The sequence below is a fragment of the Hyaena hyaena genome, unplaced genomic scaffold (genome assembly GCF_003009895.1).
Source record: "Hyaena hyaena isolate Hyena2069 unplaced genomic scaffold, ASM300989v1 scaffold_1, whole genome shotgun sequence".
In the NCBI taxonomy this organism is placed as follows: domain Eukaryota; kingdom Metazoa; phylum Chordata; class Mammalia; order Carnivora; family Hyaenidae; genus Hyaena; species Hyaena hyaena.
In genome coordinates, this window is record NW_024080633.1 from 4,843,579 (window position 1) to 4,861,741 (window position 18,163).

An 18,163-nucleotide genomic window follows, 5' to 3' on the forward strand; every position below is an offset into this window, starting at 1 on the left:
AGAGGGAAAAAAATCAAAGCCCCACCGCCTCTGTTTTCTGTTTACTTGTGTGTGGGTTGTGATCAGTTGAATATCTGTGAGTAAGTGGCTTTTGGCAGCAAACTGTCCTTCACTCCTGAAGGAAATGATCAGGCATTCTCTGAGCTTTGTTCTGAGGACAGAGAGGAGGGTAAGAAACAAAGGCCTTTGTTTCTCTCTCTCTCTCTGCAGCTAGAGTAGAGGCCCGGTGGATATGGATGGAATTTCTCCCCCCCACCACCACACACACACAGGTTTGCATACACGCCCACCCACCCACACGCGGAACTCTGGGAAGGCAGTTGAGACCCAGAGAGAACTGTGCGTGTGCATGAAACCACCCCACCCTGGACAGAGTGCCTTCCAGGGAGAGGAAGAGATTCAGAAAGTGAATCAGAGGACACCTAGTGAGGGCAGAAGACAGACCCCAATGGTGGAGGGGGCAGACGTCCAGAGAGAGCAGTACAGAGGTGCAGAGAGCTGAGGGCAGAGAGTAGGAGACAGGGACTTAGAGGTGTAGAGAGAAGAGAGGAGAAAGAGCTGCCCCCTGCATCCCCAAAACGGCACAGAAAAGCGGACTGAATTGAAGCAGCAGAGCTTTGAGCTTCTCTTCTTCCTGATTTGGCCACAGACTTGCTTTATTCAGGGCAGCTAACCAAGCCAGGCCTGACCCTCTGTCCCGCGGAGCTGATGGGGAATGGCTAGAGTTCCTGGTTTATGAATGCTCCAATTTTTTCCAACAGGCCTCCTGCAGAATTTAGTAGGAGGTGGGAGTCGCTGGGCAAGAAGTTAAACTGGTTTCGTAAGTGCAGGACTTGTCTGAGCCTTTATCGTTTGCATGATAGGGCTGACTGCTGTGCCCCTTCTCTGCCGCAGGTGCATTCGTGCCTGCTGAGTGTGCGGGCGGGAAAAGACGGCTGGTTTCAGCTCTACAGCCCCGGAGGGGTGGCCTGTGACGATGACGGGGAGCTGTTCGCCAGCATGGTAGGTGGGACAGGACCCCTCAGTGTTTGCCCCTCCTGACAAGCACCAGCGCTGTCCTGGCCCGGCAGTGGCCGGCCTGGGAATTTCCAGAGGACATCAGAGCCAAAGAGGAAGGTGGTGATGAAGACGGGGACCATGAGCATCACTTTGGGCCTCTCACCTGAGCAGGCACCAGACCAAGAGCGTGCGATTCCTGCTCTCACGGCGTCTCACTCAGCTCCGTCAGGAGGTGACGCTTAGTGTTACCCCACTTTACAGACAGGCGGCCAGAGCCCGAGGCGCTCACTGCCCCAGCTCACACGGCTCACTGTAGTGGCAACGGTCAGATGGAGCTACTGAGTGCTTAGTGTGCTCAGGGATTCTAGAAGGTACTGCAGACCCCCCTCCCCCCCAGCTAGCCTGACCTTTGTGATGAGATGTCAAGGTCAGGATGGTCATCTCCCCTGAGAGGTGAGAGATCTGATGTCACCAAACCAATAACAGAGCACCCACGGTGACTTCCAGCACTTTCTTTGTGCCGGATACGGTGTTGGGCACCTCGCATGCACTGTGTCGTCTTGATCTTCAGCCTTGCCCCATAAGCATGCCTGTACTGAGGCAGCTCTGGACAGGTGCAGTGACTTGCCTGAGGCCACACAGGCTTTCAGCCTCCAGGTCCCTCCCATGACGGAGCCCACGCTGTCCGGAGCCCACCCCTTCTTGTAGCGGCAGCATGACTGTCTCCTGGAGCACAGCCTGTCCTCCAGGCGGCCAGTGACCTCAGCCGTCCCGGCCGGGCTCTGTGACCAGGCGTGTTCCTGACGGCGAGAAACATGATTGCCGGGCTCACTGATTGGGCAGGGCTTCGCCCCCTCGTCTGTACAGCGGAGTGGAGCGTTGGCTTCTCAGGATCACCAGGCGATCGCCTGCAGTAGCAGTCACAGGGCGCCCAGCCAGGGCCTAGCGCACAGCCCGCCCAGAAGTGACGCTTGTGGTTGGTCTTCTCTCTGCTGGGCCACTAGGCCAGCAGGGCCCATGGCTTGCAAAGCTCCCCGCAGTGACGACAGATCCGGCACTGCCTCTGGAACCTTTCTTGAAAGGGACTTATTTTTAGATCATTTTCCTTACGCACTGGCTCTCCACTCCTCACCCACTGCCTGATGAGTGCCTCTCGAGTGCCCTGTGCATCCTGGAAGTGCACCCCTCCTCCCCACTCACGAGGGCTCTCCTAATGTCACAGCTTCACCATGGCAACAGCCGGTGGCCCCCCCCACCCCTTGATGCGGGGTCTTAGTGCGAGAGAACCGGGGCGGGGGGGTGGTGCTGGCAGTTTCCCCGTGTGAGCGATTGCGTCTGTGTGCCGGAGTTGCTAATGAAAGAGCGGAAAAGATATACGTGGAAAAGGAGGCAGGCAGCCCCTGGGATGGCAACGCACCGTTTCTATGGAGACGCGGGGCGCAGGAGAGGTCCCCTTGATTAGGCTGCTGCTTCCGACCGTGGAAGGGCATTTGCTATTGCACAAAGTCAGAGAAGAGCACACGAAGTGCTTGGGCCCCCAGCCCTGTTGCTTGGGGTCCCTGCTCTTGGGTCCCGCTCCAGAGACACCAGAAAGAAACACTGCTTTCTTAGTGGCTGCCCTGCGTGTAGCCCAGTGGAGCAGAATTTGCCAGTTCCTGGGTCTCTGGGGCAGGCGATGGCTCAGAATACCTGTGGAGCTCCTCGGCACTGGGGAAGGCAAGGCAGGGCTCCCTCCCGTTCTCTGTCCTGCGTGGTGCCGTACCCCCGAAACACTAACCCCCGCCCCACCCCACTCCCTGAATCTGACGCTCCCAGTCTCTTCCATGCGTGGAATCCTCTAGGACCCGTCCCTGGTGATCGGCTCACTGGAGCATCCGCCACGGAGCGGGGGGGCGGAGGGGGTCTGACGATCGTTTCAGATCTGGTGTCCAGAGAGGCTGTTGTGGGGGGTGTTCTGTTTTTGGAATCTTTCCGCGTGCCAGCGGCAGGCATCTCAGGCTGCGGCCCCGCGGTGGTCACCACCCTTCACGTGGGCCGTCTCCCCTGTAGGTGCACATCCTCATGGGCTCCTGTTACAAGACCAAAAAATTCCTGCTCTCCCTGGCGGAAAACAAGCTGGGACCCTGCATGCTCCTGGCGCTGAGGGGGAACCAGACCATGGTGGAGGTAAGGAGCTGGCCGCGCCCCTGGCCATTGTCTGGGCACCTTGTAGGAACCCAGGGCTGGTGGGGCAGCTGGGTGCACAGCGGGGGCGGGGGGGGAGGAGGTAGGTGCGGCCCAACCTCTCCCAAGTGTAGCAGGAGCCCCCCCCCCCACCGCCCACCACAGTTTATCCCTTTCACTTATAGTCAGGGGAGGTTTCTGTCCATTTGTGTGTTGCCACAGAGCAGACCACCCCGGTGGGGGCTCAAAACAATGACATTTATTTGGCTCACAGATCTGGGGGTGACTGGGCTCAGCTGACAAGTTCTCACCCTGGGTCTCTCATGGAGAGGCGGGACGAGCTGGGACTCCAGGCCTCTGTCAGTGAAGCGGCTTCTGTCCCTGGGGAGCACATGCCCGGCCCGCTTCCTCCCCACCGCCTCCCAAAGTCCCCAGAAGCCCCCAGAGCCACTGTCCAAAGACAGGATGCAGAAGCCGTATTGCCCCTTCTGGTGCGGCCCCAGGGTCAGGCAGCATCGCTTTGCCACACCTCACCCATGGGAAGTGCCGGCCGGCAGTCACGGGGATGGGGATTAGAACACCTCTTGGTGGGCAGAGCATCAGAGAATCTGAGGCCCAGAGCTTCCCTGCCAGCAAGCGTTACCGTCAGATTTAGGGGCTGAGGAGTTTACAAGAGGGCGGGATCAGGCAGCCGGCCAGGGCAGCAGGAGGAGGTCAGGACGGCTGAGTCAGGGGCTTGGGGATTTCCGTGGATGTGCCCAAAGAGCCTACTAAGTGCCCAGAGGCCCTGGTGAGGATCTTGGAGGTTTATCCAGATGCTTGCGCAGGGGGCTTGCAGGACAGGGGTGAGCAGGGAGCCAGGGGGCCGGTGAGCCATGCTGTGAGGGCCCAGGCTGGGCAGGCTTTCCTCGGCAAGGGAGAAGCCCCCGGAAAGGGCTGCGCGTGCTAATCCTGGGCTGGGGGGCCGGGGAACAGAGAGCACGTCAGCTGCCCGAGGCTCCAGGAGGCTGTGTGTCGCAGATGTCCCCCAGGGCTCCAGTTTAATTCTGAGCATGTCTTGTGTGCCAACCATGTGCCAGGCACGGGGGTGGAGGAGATAACTAGGGATGGAGAGAGGTGTCCTGTCTTTGGGGCTCTGTCCCAACCGTTGAGGTCCTAGCACGCATCATTTCTTCGTGCGTTTGCCAAGAGCCTGCTCTGTGCCCAGCTGGCTGTGCGCGAATGTTCCCATTGTACAGATGGGAAGCTGCGTATGTGACTTGCCCAGTGTCACCCAGCCAGAAGGGCAGAGAGGGGAGAGTGTGGTTCCTCATTTTCAGGATTAGATCTTGGGCATGCGGAGTGTGCGGAGCTTAGCAATGAACCCCTCTCTCTGGCGTGCGGGGCCGCTGACACAGGCTGAGGGTTCGGCCCTCCGTGCCTTCGCGGAGCCGCCCTGCCCGTAACGCACCTCCCCTGCTCTCGGACAGATCTTGTGCCTGATGCTGGAGTACAACATCATCGATAACAACGACACCCAGCTGCAGATCATCTCGACCCTGGAGAGCACGGGCGTGGGCAAGCGCATGTACGAGCAGCTGTGCGACCGGCAGCGGGAGCTGAAGGAGCTGGTGAGTCCATAGCCCGGCCTCGGGGGCGCGTGCCAGGGAGCAGGGGGCAGGGCCCGGGCCCCCCGCACCTCGGTGGGCCTCTATCTCAGTGAGCCCTCCCCCAGACCCCGAGAGGCCAGGACCTCCACCTGACACGTTCCAGATCATCACAGAGACACCAAGTCAGTGGCCCAAAGTCACGCAGCTCCTACAAAGCCCAGCCAGGTGACAGGGCTCCTGTCACCCCCAGAGCCCTGCACGGCAGTCGTTGCCTCCCTCCCTGCATCCCATAGGCCCTTTAAGTGCCCCAGGCCTGGGCTTCAGGGTGGTGGTGAACTCACGCCTCCCTGGTCTCCTGGAGCAGCTCTCACCCTCTCGATAGGAGAGGGGTATAAATACTCCAGCTCCCTCTTCACACAGGCGGGACCCTCTGCAACATGACCTCCACTGTTTTGTTTCCCAGAGCCTCCCCTCACCCCCCCGCCCCCGTAGCCGTGCACTAACGCTCCCTGGAGGGGCCTTCGCTGTCTCACGTCCCCACTCGTCTGCCAGTGCTTCTTGGGGTTCCCTCTCTGATAAACCAGCTGCATCCAAGCCTTATCTCAGGATCTGCCCCCGGAGACCAAGGCCGCCATGTTGCCTTCTACCACCGAGAAATAAAAATGGCGCTGTGCCCGGTGTTAGACGGGAAGGGGGTGCCGGCTGGAAGCTCAGGGGAAAGAATGTGGCGTAATCAGTCTGATTTCTGTTGCAGCAAAGGAAAGGCGGGCCCACCAGGCTAACACTGCCCTCCAAGTCCACAGTGAGTTGGTTTTATCGTCCTGTGGGGCTGGGTAGAGGGAAGAAGGCGGTTAGGCCTCCCTGATGAGGGACCCCACGGCACTTGACACGCCAGCTTTCCCAGGAGGGAGCCAGTGGGCAGGAAACCAAGCGCAATCAAGAGTGTCGTTGATGTTAATGTTAACGTGTGAATAGTTAGTAATAGTAATAACAGCTCGTATACGGTGAGCACTTGCATACCAGATGCAAGACTCTTAATTTTATCACCACGACAGCACTGTGAGGTTGGGCCTCTTTCCACCCCGTTTACAAGGTCCTCATGGATCTTAGTTCCCTCTGTCCTGAGCTGCTGTCCTTGGCATGAGGTCACTGCCTCATGGTCCAAAAAGGCTCCTCGTGCTGTAGCCATCAGGTCTCCATTCAAGCCAGCAGAAGGAAGAAGAGCAAAGAAGGACATGCCCCTTCCCTTTAAGGACTTTCCTGAAAGTTCCCCCAGACACAGCTCCCTCTATACCATTGTCCAGACTCAGCACACAGCCACAGCTAGCTGGGAGGTTAGCCCTAATTTGGTGTGGCCCTGTGGCAGCTCCAACCCCAGGAATCGACCACTAAGATGGATTGGGGAGCAGATACTCCCCTCAGCGGCCTCGTGGTCTGTGCCCACACGTGTGGGTCTCCAGAGGCCTTGGAGGTGAGGGGACCTCAGTGTTTGCAGGTGGGCAGAGGCCACAAGCTGCTGCCTGGGAGGGGGGCCGGCCAGGCGCACACACTCGTGCACACTCATGCACGCCCATGGGAGGGACGCGCCTCGGAGCACCCCAGCCGGTGACTCAGGGTGTGAGTCATGGCCCTGGAGGCTTTCTGCCCCCCCCCCCACAGGGACATGGGGGCAGCCGCCCCCAGCACCCCCTCGGTCCTGCCGCCCAAGCCGCACCGTCGCCCCGGTGCCGCTGTCTGCAGGGCAAGGGAAGGGGGTGGAGACAGGTGCGGAGGGCTCTCCGGAGCTCCTGGCCGCCCTGCGCCTTCCCTGAGGACCCACTGCCTGTCTGCTTGCAGGATGCCGACTTGGCTCGTTTGCTGAGCTCTGGCTCTTTCGGAAACCTGGAGAACCTCAGTCTGGCCTTCACCAACGTGACCAGCGCCTGTGCTGAGCACCTCATCAAACTGCCTTCTCTCAAGCAGCTGAACCTGTGGTCCACTCAGGTACACACTGCCTGCCAGCAGCCTGCTCTCCCCCACCCGCCCCCTGCGTCCTGCGCCCACCCTCACACACCCCTGTGCGGCCCTGCTCTGCACCCCACCCTCCCCGCCCCTCGGGACTGGCCTCACTGCCCAGAGCCCAGTCTCCTATTACCTCACCCCTCCCCAGGCCAGAGGACATTTAGGACCTTATGAAGGCCAGCGGCCCCTTTCACAGTTGGAGCCGCTGAGGCCCAGGGCAGGGATGTGCCCGGCAAAGTCTTAGAAGCCCCGAGAGGCAGGGCCGAGACGGGACGCTGGTCTCCCACGCCTGCCTGCGGCACGTGGCAGCTCGTGAGTCTTCCTGTGGTGACAACAGCCACAGCACACCGATGCCTGCCGCCCGTGCTCTGTATCACATGTGCTGTTAAGCACCTCGTGTGGGTCAGCGCACGGTCTCCACCCCGCACCCGTGACGCATATGCCCCACCAGAGCCCTCCTTTTACAGAAGAGACCCCGGTGCTCCTGCGGTCTGCCTTCCAGACCCTCCTGCCCAGGGAAAGGCTGCCCTGGCCCTCACTTGTAGCCGGAGTCACAGAGTTCAGAGCCTCCTTGACAGACAGCAAGACCCACTCCTGGGAAGGGCCCTTGCCTGGCCCCCATCCCACCAGCAGAAGCTGGACTCGAAGCCAGTTCAGGAGAAGCATTTGAGTCTTTGGAGAGAAGCGAGAGCAGCCCAGACTCCCCCCCCCCGCCCCCCCGCCGGGCTTGGAAGGCCGTGGCTCTGTCCCCACCACCCTCCACCCTCCTGCACCGCAGCCCCCAGCCTTGCAGTCATTTCCTGAGTGCCGTGGGGAGGCTGGTGATCCCCGGGGCTGAGCGGGTCTGTGCCCCACAGTTTGGAGACGCTGGCCTGCGGCTGCTGTCGGAACACCTCACCATGCTCCAGGTGCTGAACCTGTGTGAGACCCCTGTGACCGACGCCGGCCTGCTGGCCCTCAGCTGTGAGTCCTGAGGGGGTGGCCCGGGTGGGCGGGGCCCACATCATGCAGGCGTGCGTCCATGCATTCATGTATGCATTCAACAGGTGCTCATTGAGCACCTACTGAGTGCCAGGCACCATTCTAGGTGCTGGGAACAAAATAGGGGAAAATCCCTGCCCTCAGGGAACCTACATTCTAGAAGAAAACGAACCAATGAGTGCCCATGCATCCCAGATAACCTGTCTGAGGGGTCAGGTTCGGGAAAATTGTCTAGTGCGCTGCTGCCCTCTCCCCGCCTGGCAGCAGCCAGGGCTAGATGCGTGGATTCTCAGGGCAGTTTCACAGAAAGCCCAGGTGGCTGCCCACGAACGGTTAGAGATGGAGAAGCTTTGCCGTAACAGAATAGTCAGAAAGTACCCAAGGACCCAGAAATGCCAATCCCTGCCCCCCGCCCCTACTCTACCAAAGCTGACTCTTGGGTGCTGAGCCTGGGAGACTGCAGTGCGCACGTCCCACCCACTGGTGCAGACAAGAGCCCCCGTGCCCCCGCTGGGAGGAATCTAGGAGGGCTTCCCAGAGAGGTGACCGGATCTGGGTGTACAGGACGTAGGTAGGAATCGGCTGAGGAGGTTGATACGCTGGGCAGTGGCCGTGGCACCTGCAGGTGGCTGGCAAATTCCAGATGGCTCAGGAGGGGTGGGGACAGGAGACAGGGGTGATGGAGGGCAGAGAAGATGAGGTTTGGGGACACTTTCCTGCAAATGTGCTCCTTGGACACTGTCATTGGAGTCACACCACCCCTGGCTCAGTGCCCCCAGGAGGGGGACGAAGCATGGCACCCCCAGCAGGTGGCTCCTGCGACCAATCCAAAGTCTGAGGCCTGTTTCCTAGAAGCGGGGGGCCTGGGTCACCTGGGGGAGCCTTCCAGAGCGTCCCTGGGGGAAGGGCCTGGCCTGGTCCACTGGGGCTGACCTGGGGTGTGGCAGGCATGCTCTGGAGAACTGCAGGGTGCAGCAGTGCAGGGACCTGACACAGGAACCAGAAGGGAGGGAGGCTCAGAGGGCAGGGAGAGCATACAAGCCCAATTCAGACCAGCTCCCGCCTCAAACAGACTTGGCGCTGCTGGCGCCCTACCTGCGACTGTCCCTGAAACTCCACCTCCCCACCCGCCTCCTGGACAGGGGCCTCGGCCACAGTGCTCGGCCCCCAGCCTGACTGTCCCACACCTGCAGCAGCCCTCGTGGGCGTCTCACTGACCTAATGCCGTGTCTGTCTGTCCGTGCACAGCCATGAAGAGTCTCTGCAGCTTAAACATGAACAGCACCAAGCTCTCGGCTGACACCTACGAAGATCTGAAGGTAATTCCTCCCTCCTCCCTCTCTCCCTGCCTTCCTCCCTTCCCTCCTTCCTTCCTTCCATCCGTCGGCATGTAGACACTGGTGCTTTGCCCTCATGGAGCTGATTCTCCAGCCGGAAAGGCTGTTACGCCAGCAGATAAGTCAGTAAATAAATTAATGGCAGGTTGAAAGGAGTGATAGAGAAGAAACCAGCAGGGAATTGGTAGATTGGAAATAGGAAGGGCCTGTTTGGTGATCATCAGGGATGGTCCCTTTGAAATAGAGGCCGCATAAGCTGAGACCTATAAGATAAGAAGCGATGGATGCAAAGGGTGACAGGAAAATCAAGTGCAAAGGTCCTGAGGCAGAAAGGGTTGGCCTGTACTGACTTTGTAGCAAATGCAACTAGAAAGTAAGAGAGAATAGACTTGGGCCAGACTGAATAAGCCCTCATAGGTCACAGAAGGGTTCTGGATTCCATCCAAGTTCAGTAGAAAGCTTTCAGAGGCTCTAAGCAATGTAGTGAGTTATGCTCGTAAAAGCCTGTTATGGCTGTTACCAGGAAAACTGATTTTTTGCTGGCGCCGGGGGTGGTCCAGGCAAGAGTAGAAACAGGAAGAACATGGACAGGGCTGATGCAGTCACGGGTTAAGAGCCTGGACCGGCAGCCTGGGCTAGGTTGGCAAGATACAATTTGGGAAAGAAAGAGGATCTGAGTGGGGAAAGGCGGGGCACATTTCTTGGGGGGCTCATAGAGCTGGGCCTTCAGAAGCCTCCTGCCCCCATCACCTGGGTCCAGCACCAGCTGCCCTGTGGGGAGTGAGTGGGGCAGCAGGTACGCCAGCGCTGAGGACGGGAGGGCTGGGCCAGACAGCCACGCCACATTTCTCAGGACGACCTGGAAACCGCCGTGCCTGTGTTGCCGTCTCCTGGTTTGAGAGATTGTCTTAAGGAACTGTTTACAGTGTCGCACAGGTGACGGCAGCCCCCCAGTCTGCAGCCTCTGCCTGGGCAGCAGAGGGGCAGGGGGCCACGGGTGGAGGAGCCATGCACGTGGGCCAAGGTCAGGAAGAGAGGGAGCAAAGGGAGGGAGCAGTGAGCCCTCTCCGTGCAGTGAAGCCTGTGTAGAAAAGGCCGGCCGTTTATCGCAGATGGAAGAGAGGAAGCGCATCTAGGTGGCAGGGATGGCGAGCAGGAGCAGGCGTGAGCAGGACGCAGGTGTGAGCAGGAGCAGGGGTGAAGCAGGACGCAGGGGTGGGCAGGAGCAGGGGTGAAGCAGGATGCAGGGGTGAGCAGGAGCAGGGGTGAAGCAGGACGCAGGGGTGAGCAGGACGCAGGTGTGAGCAGGAGCAGGGGTGAAGCAGGATGCAGGTGGGAGCAGGAGCAGGGGTGAGCAGGACGCAGCTGTGAGCAGGAGCAGGGGTGAGCAGGAGCAGGGTGAGCAGGACGAAGGGGTGAGCAGGAGCAGGGGTGAGCAGGACGCAGGTGTGAGCAGGAGCAGGGGTGAGCAGGAGTAGGCGTGAGCGGGACGCTGGTGTGAGCAGGAGCAGGGGTGAAGCAGGACACAGGTGTGAGCAGGACACAGTGGTGAGCAGGACGAAGGGGTGAGCAGGAGCAGGGGTGAAGCAGGACGCAGGTGTGAGCAGGAGCAGGGGTGAGCAGGAGTAGGCGTGAGCAGGATGCTGGTGTGAGCAGGAGCAGGGGTGAAGCAGGACGCAGGGGTGAGCAGGAGCAGGGTGAGCAGGACGAAGGGGTGAGCAGGAGCAGGCGTGAGCAGGAGCAGGGGGAGCAGGAGCAGGGGTGAGGCAGGATGCAGGTGTGAGCAGGAGCAGGGGTGAGCAGGACGCAGACGTGAGCAGGACACTGGTGTGAGCAGGAGCAGGGGTGAAGCAGGAGCAGGGGTGAGCAGGATGCAGGTGTGAGCAGGAGCAGGGGTGAGCAGGAAGCAGGGGTGAGCAGGAAGCAGGGGTGAGCAGGAGTATAGGTGAGCAGGACGAAGGGGTGAGCAGGATGCAGGTGTGAGCAGGAGCAGGGGTGAGCAGGAAGCAGGGGTGAGCAGGAGTATAGGTGAGCAGGACGAAGGGGTGAGCAGGAAGCAGGGGTGAGCAGGAAGCAGGGGTGAGCAGGAGTATAGGTGAGCAGGACGAAGGGGTGAGCAGGAGCAGGCGTGAGCAGGAGCAGGGGGAGCAGGAGCAGGTGTGAGCAGTGCAGTCGTATAGTCCTGACGGACCCCACACGGGGGCATCCTGAGGGGGACGAATCGCCACCCCGCAGGTGCCTGCGTCTGTGGCGCTCGGGCTGCGTTCGCCTGCCCATCTCCAGTGATGCGGGGGCTGTGGGCAGTGGGGAAAGTGAGCATGGTCCCGCCCGTGGGGGGACACGGCCCTGGGTCGGACCAGGGTCTCCCCGGTACCACCGCCCTGCGAGCCGGGCCGATGAGGAGGCTGGGGGCCCCATCCCGGGTCAGCAAGTGGCAGCGCTGGGCCCCGCCCCCGGGGCTTCCCGCCTGTGAGCCCCGCACCCACGGGCCCTGCAGAGGCGGGGGCGTGGCATCCCGGCAGGGGGCGTGGCATGCCCCAGCTGTTGCCGCCTGCGACCTCTGACTTCCGGGGCTGCCTCCCTCTTCTCCCCAAGGTTACCTGGCGCTGAGCCCCCGGGAGTCCCGATGGCGAGGTGGGGAGGGCACGGCGGCCGCGGCTGCCGGAGAGCCAGGCGCCGCCGGGCCGGGTTCTGGAAGGTTCGGGCCTACTAGGTGCTCCTCCTTGCCGCCCCGCAGGCCAAGCTTCCCAACCTGAAGGAAGTGGACGTCCGCTACACGGAAGCCTGGTGAAGGAGGAGAGTCTGCAGCCGCAACACACAAGTCTTGACTAGTAGCCGTAGAGCGCCGGCCCTGGGGTCCCAGCCCCAGCGTCCCGGCTGTGAGATAGAGGGGGGAGTCTTTCTGGGGGCAGAGGGCGGAGGGGGGAGGGGGTGGGGAGGGGGGCCGTAAGCACGCCCAGCCCCGCCTAATTCTTTTAGCTTCGTAATTGGAAACCTTGACCTGATCTAAAAGGGACTTTGTAGCAACCAGAGGAGCATCAGCGGGTCGGGGGAGAGGGTGGGGGAGGGGTGGGGGGCTCGGGGAGGGGGGACCCTTTGTGGATTTTCTTTGCCTTTGTGTTCAATGCCGTGTGGGAAAAGTCCGTTCCAACGCCACCATCACACGACCCTGATGGGCCCCGAGGGCCGAGGCAGGGTGCTTTCTTCCTCAGAGGCTCCGAGAACTCGCTCCCCTCCCCCGCCATCGGGACAAGAAAACCCAGACATGTCATCGCACCGTCCTGTGTCCTCTCCATTGCTATGCAAAGTGATTCTTGTTGTACATAAGATTTAAATAATGCGCCTATTTAAGAAATGTTGACAAATTGCAGGTCTGGGACCTGCCTCTTATTTATGAAGTCTTTGACCCTCCCCCCCTCCCTCCTCCCCTCCCGTCCCGCCCTCCCCTGGCCTATAGTACTGTATAAACCAGTCAGCTGTGGGGGTAGTGGTAGTAGTATTGTTATTTTTCTAAAGGAAACAGACAAAAAAAAAAAAAAAAAAACCTCCTTGGAAAATTAATTGCTTTTTCGTAATGGATTCTGTATGCTAATACTCGGCCGTCTGTCCGCCCGCCCGCCCCCACTGTGCATTTCCAATTCCCAGATGTCTCCAACTTGCTCCCGGGTGAGGGTCAGGCTGGGGGGCAGAAAGTGGGGTCCCCACGTTGTAGTCTTGTTCCTGCCAGGCCCCAGCCTTCTCTCAGCCCCCGCTTTTACACCCTTCGGGGGCGCTACCCTGTCCTCCCGGGTCTGTCCCCTGGAAGAGCCTTCCCAGCCCCCTCCCCCGGAGAGCTCCCATCTCCGGCGGCCTCTGCCATCCCCGTCCCCACTGAGACTGCGGCCTGTGGCCTCCCCGCCATCCTGTGCTTCACGTGGTCTCCTCATGCATGCCTGCTTCTCTGCATGGTCTCTTGGGAGAAGAGAGAGACGTCGCCTCCACCAGCCTGACTGCCCAGCCCGCCCCTATGAATGTGACTCTGCTGCAGCACAGACCTTTCTGTCCCCACACCTGCCCCGAAGACAAACCAACCTCCGTTTCTTTTGTAAACAGTCGGCTTTTTCTTAACAAGACCTCCCTGTACAGAACAGCCCTTTTATGGTTTACTTGGGGTCCCCTCTCCCCCAAGCCCCCTCTTCTGTTGGTTTAGCACAAATACCGGCACCTCCAGCCCTAACCCCTCGGTCAATGTAATTGTTTTATATATATTTAATCTTATTCAATGGAAACCATGCTTTTGTCGTTTTATACTTTGCTAGCTAGACTTTATTACCCCCCCGACAATGCCCTCATTTTTTTAAAAAAGGAAAAAAAAAAAGAAATTGGGTTTCAGTCTTAATTCATTTGACGTGCCAGGTTTTATTTTGTGTGTGCGTGTGAGTGTGTTCTGTTCCGTGTTTTGTTTTTTCTGTTGTTGTTTTCTGTTGTTTGGTTTTATTCTCTCCCCTCCGGTCCCAAACTTGATAGCACTCTGGTGCAGGAAGAAGCAGAAGCAAAAACGAAAAAAAGAAAAAAACAAAAAACAAAAAAACAACAAAAAAAAACTTTAAAAAAGAAAAAAAAAAAAGAGCCGAGACATGCCACCTTTTCCCTTCGCACTGTTGCTTTTCCTGATGGTTAATACTACTGTCACGTAGCTGTGTTCAGAGATGTGAAATACTTTCAGGCAAAAATAAACTGTAAGTGACTCATTGACATCTGGCCTTTCTGTGTGGCTTCGAGGGAGCCTTTCGGTGGGGACGGGAAGGGGACAAGACCTAGGCCAAGGTCAGGACTCCTCTGAGTGTCCCAGGCTGCTCACCCTCAGCACTGTGGACATTGGGGGCCAGACCCTCCTTTGTCATGAGGCCACTCTGTGCATCCGAGAACGCCCCCCATTGTCCCTGGCCCTGGCCTGCTAGATGCCAGGAGTCCCCAGCCTCCCTGCCCCCAGTCATAACGACCAAAAATGCCCCTAGGGGACAGAATCACTCGCTGGAGGAAACACAGGTCCCGGTCAGTGGTCAGTGCGTCGGGGGCCCTCACGGCAGCCCCCATCCAGAACTAGGGCCCACCTCCTTTTCTTCACCTGAGGGGCTTGAAAAAATGCAAATTATGATTTCCAAGGGCTGGGTGGGGCCCGAGACTCTGCATTCCAGGACCTCTGGGGAACCCAGATGCTGCTGGGTTTTGGAAGCCTCTCTGAGTTCAACAGCCTAGAACCATCCATCCAGCTAACCCACTCACCCAGATGTCCCCAAGAGGCAACTGGATGAGTCCAAGGGGAGACTTTCTGTCCACCCATCTCCTGAGTCATTTGCCTTCCAGCGAGGCGTCGCCCAGCGAGGGCGGTACCCCAGCCCGGCGGCCCGTCACTCACCCCCCCCCCCCCCCCCCCCCCCCCCCCCCCCCCCCCCCCGTCCAGCACGGCCGGCTTCGGAAGGCGCTTCAGAATGTTCCTGAGTCTCCTCCTCCTCCGTCTGCACCTCCCCCTCCTCCACCCTAAAGCCAGGCAGCTCCTGTCTGTCGGGAGACTGGAGCAGCCCCCTCGCTGCCTCCCTGGTCCATCCCACACCACATTCCTCCCCTCACTACCTGCCTCTGCACATTCCTGCTGCCCGCTCCCGGCCCTCCTCATCCAGGGGCCTCTGGCCACACAGGGAGAGCAGGAGCCGGGGGTGAGGATCAGGAAGGCCCTGGACTTGCCCGGGGTGGCGGGAGGGCCGGCTTCACAGTAGCCCCCTCCCTCCACGACTCCCGCTGGCTGTCAGTAGCCCCTCTCCCCTGCGGGCGGGGCCTCAGCCTGGCGGGACCTGCCGGCTCCCTCTCTCGAGCCTCACCTCTGCCCCCGCCTGCCCTCCAGAAGGCCCGGAGTCCAGCCAGTGTCCTCACCACCACCCCACCCCCCCGCATACCCAGCCACACCACGTCTTCCCTTTTAACCCGGGGGCTTGAAACAACAGAAATTTATTCTCTCGCGGTTCTGGGGACCAGGGTGTCAGCAGGGCCGCAGCCTCTGAAAATTCTAGAGGAGGAGATGTGCCTGCTCTCTTCCAGCCCCGGGGAGTCGGGGGTTCCTGCTGTTCCCGGTTGTGGCTGCACCCCTCCAGCCCCTGCCTCCGACCCACACTCCAACCCCCCCTCCCCTCCTCCAGCAAATCTCCCTCTGCTTTCTCTTATCAGGACTCTGCCATTGGATTTAAGACCCACCTGGATGACCCAGAATGACCTCATGGGGCAGATCCTTAACATGGTACATCTGCAAAGCCTCTTTTTTCCAAGTAAGGTCATAGTCACACATTCCAGGTGGATGTACCTTCTGGATTCGACATTTCATTAATCCTCCTTTGAAGTCCTGGGGTTCATCTTGAGGGCTATGAATGATAGGATGATTTACTCATGTTCTAGCAAAACACTTATATCGCCCGTGCTGTGTGCCAGGCACAGTGGCAAGGGTGAGGGTTGTAAGTCTGAACTCATTCACTCCTGACACGCCTATGCGGTGGGTGCTGATATGGTCCCTCCTGACCGATGGGGAAGTGGAGGCCAGGAGAGGGTGGGTCTCTTGGTCAAGGCCACACAGGCAGCAGTGGATGGAGCCAAGTTCTAAGCCAGGCATTTGGGGAAGATCTCTCCCCTGCTGGCTGGTGAATGGATGGGGCTGGGATCAGGGCAGACACCCTGGAAAGAAAGAGATTCAAGAGGAGCTTAGGAGTAAGACTGCAGAACACGCTGACGGCCTGGAGGGGAGGCCAGCAAGGAGTCCAGGATAATGTTCACGTTTCTTGGCTTAGTCTCAAAGGCAGGCTCCGAGGGCCTAGAATGAACACGTCTGCCAGGCAGCGGCGCTCAGTGACCTGCCAGGCTGGTGCGTGGGTGCCCCGGGCTTTCTCCCTCCTAGGACAGATGGAGACTCTGTCTGCTTCCCCAGAGATTCATCCGCGGGGCCCACCAGCTTCTTAGCACTTCCCGCCATTCTCCCCGTCTCTTTCCCTCCGTCCCATCCATGCTTCCTGGACCACTTCCCAAAGAAGCCACCTGTGCTGGAAGCTTCATCTCGGAGCTTTCTCTGGGGAAGTCCAGACTAACCATGCTAGGGGACAGAGGGACAGGCTACCAGCTGGGAAAACCCTCCTAAGGACACCGTATGGTCAGCAGACATTTCTGCCTCGGCCTTAGCCAAGCTGGAAGGACTCTGCCACCGGGGACCCAAGAATCAGCCTGCACCTGTTTTCAGAGGTAGCGGTGGAGGCAGCCAGAGGCTCTCCTGCTTTGCTGGTAGGCGTAGAAATTGGCTCGACGCCTTTGGAAAGCATTTCAACTAAAAGCTAAGCATCCAGCCCAGCCCGTGACCCCACCACCCCACTCCTGGGTGTGCAGGCCCGGGAGAACCGAGTGCATGGACCAAGAGACACAGAGCAAAGTGTTTATAGCAGCATCATTCCTAACAGCCAAAAAGTGGAAGCAACCCAAATGTCCACTAGCAGGAGAATAAACAAACCGGGGTGGCCCCTCGGTGGAACAGCTGGAGCGGCCCCCCTCCCCCATCAACAGGAGAATCAATAAATGCACAGCAACATAGTCTTATGATGGAATTCTGCAGAAAAGGGCAAAAAATAAAAAGTAAAAAGCCAAGTACTGATAGCCACAGTGACGTGAATTATTCGGACAGACATTTCATGTGTGGAAGGAGCTTGCCGTAGGATCCCTTTACGTGAAGGGCATGGACAGGTACGAGGCACCTACGATTACCGAGGTCATAACAGCGGTTACTGATAGTGCAGGGGGTGGGTGGGAGGGATTACGACTGGGACAGTGAGAAGGAACCTTCTACGATGATGAAAAGGCTCTACAGCTTAAGGTGCAGTCACACAGGGGTTTAAACACGCCTGGAGCTCCACGTTTTGAGGATGTGTGTCATTTATTGTGTGTGTTACACAACCCCTTTGTAAAAGTAGCATCAGGTGGACACAAATGTCCACAAACAGGTAATAAATGTGGGACTTTACAGACGTGCTGATGACGTAAGCCAGACGCAGAAGACCACATATTGTTTGATTCCATGTATAGGAAATAACCCCAAATAGGCAAATCTGTATAGAGAGAAAGCCGACTGGTGTTTGCGAGGGGCTGGGGAGTGCTGCCCTGTGGGCATGGGGTTTTATTTCGGGGTGATGAAGATCTTTTGGAACTAGAGATACGGGTTGCATGATGTAAATGCTCTAAATGCCTCTTTAAAAATGGTTTCTTTTATGTCACACGAATTCCATCTCAACTTTTAAAAATGGCATCAAAAAGCAATTTTTTAATGAAATGATAGCTGCTGCTCCTCTCTGCTGTGTCTGGGCCTTGGAGGGTGAGTGGTGTCAAGGCCACCATGACTTCTATCACAGCAGTGCTGGTCCAGCCTGTGCATGCCTGTCCCCTCCTCAAAACACTCTACTGCCATCTGCTGGGAAATTGTCATTATGCCAGTTTGTATAATAAATCCACGGACTCCCTTGAATGTGGCATCCTTGTGCAGTGCACAATGTGCACAGCTGTATGGGGAGGGATATTTGACGTTGCTTTATTTCTCAGTGTACTCTATTCAGGTTGGGGTGGGGCCAAACCTCAGTGCTGGCCCTCCCTCCCATGCCCTCTCTAATGCTGACCAAGGCGAGCCTGAGCTAGCCTCTCTCAGATTTGGCAGGGAGATGAAATCCTTGTGGTTCCTGGATCCACTCATCAGTGCATTGAGACCTGCGCTTCGGACACACCTCCAGAAAGGAAACCTTGCCCAGAACACATTTGGTCATCCCCACAGCAGCGGGAGGCTGGGGACTGGCTAGAAGGTCCCCTGGCAATAGACCTCTTGGCTGTTTGTATTTCCTCTAAATATAATGGCAGGAACAACAAACCGTTCAATGAAAACACCAGGCTGTGTCTCCTCTCTGATTTGCCAGGGAGGAGAAGGGGCTGTCGGATCCAGTGGGAAGGAGGCTCAGCGAATGGGATGCTGGATAGACCCACTACAACAGCACCTCTTTGGGGCTCCCCCCGACAGTGGCCACAGGGGATTTGCTGAAGTGGGAG

The 18,163-nt window shown here is 58.6% G+C and overlaps 1 protein-coding gene across 1 annotated transcript in view; it reads left to right on the forward strand.

Annotated features, from left to right (window-relative positions):
- The window catches only part of LOC120228318 (c-Maf inducing protein), a 228,755-nt gene extending 214,951 nt beyond the window's left edge, over nt 1-13,804 (forward strand). The window contains exons 14-21 of the mRNA XM_039226626.1: nt 895-1,002; nt 3,049-3,165; nt 4,632-4,772; nt 5,506-5,553; nt 6,588-6,734; nt 7,610-7,715; nt 8,982-9,052; nt 11,808-13,804. Of these exons, the coding sequence (XP_039082557.1) occupies nt 895-1,002; nt 3,049-3,165; nt 4,632-4,772; nt 5,506-5,553; nt 6,588-6,734; nt 7,610-7,715; nt 8,982-9,052; nt 11,808-11,861 (792 nt within the window). The 3' untranslated portion in view covers nt 11,862-13,804. The remainder of the gene's footprint in view (nt 1-894; nt 1,003-3,048; nt 3,166-4,631; nt 4,773-5,505; nt 5,554-6,587; nt 6,735-7,609; nt 7,716-8,981; nt 9,053-11,807) is intronic.
- Nucleotides 13,805-18,163: the final 4,359 nt, after the last annotated feature.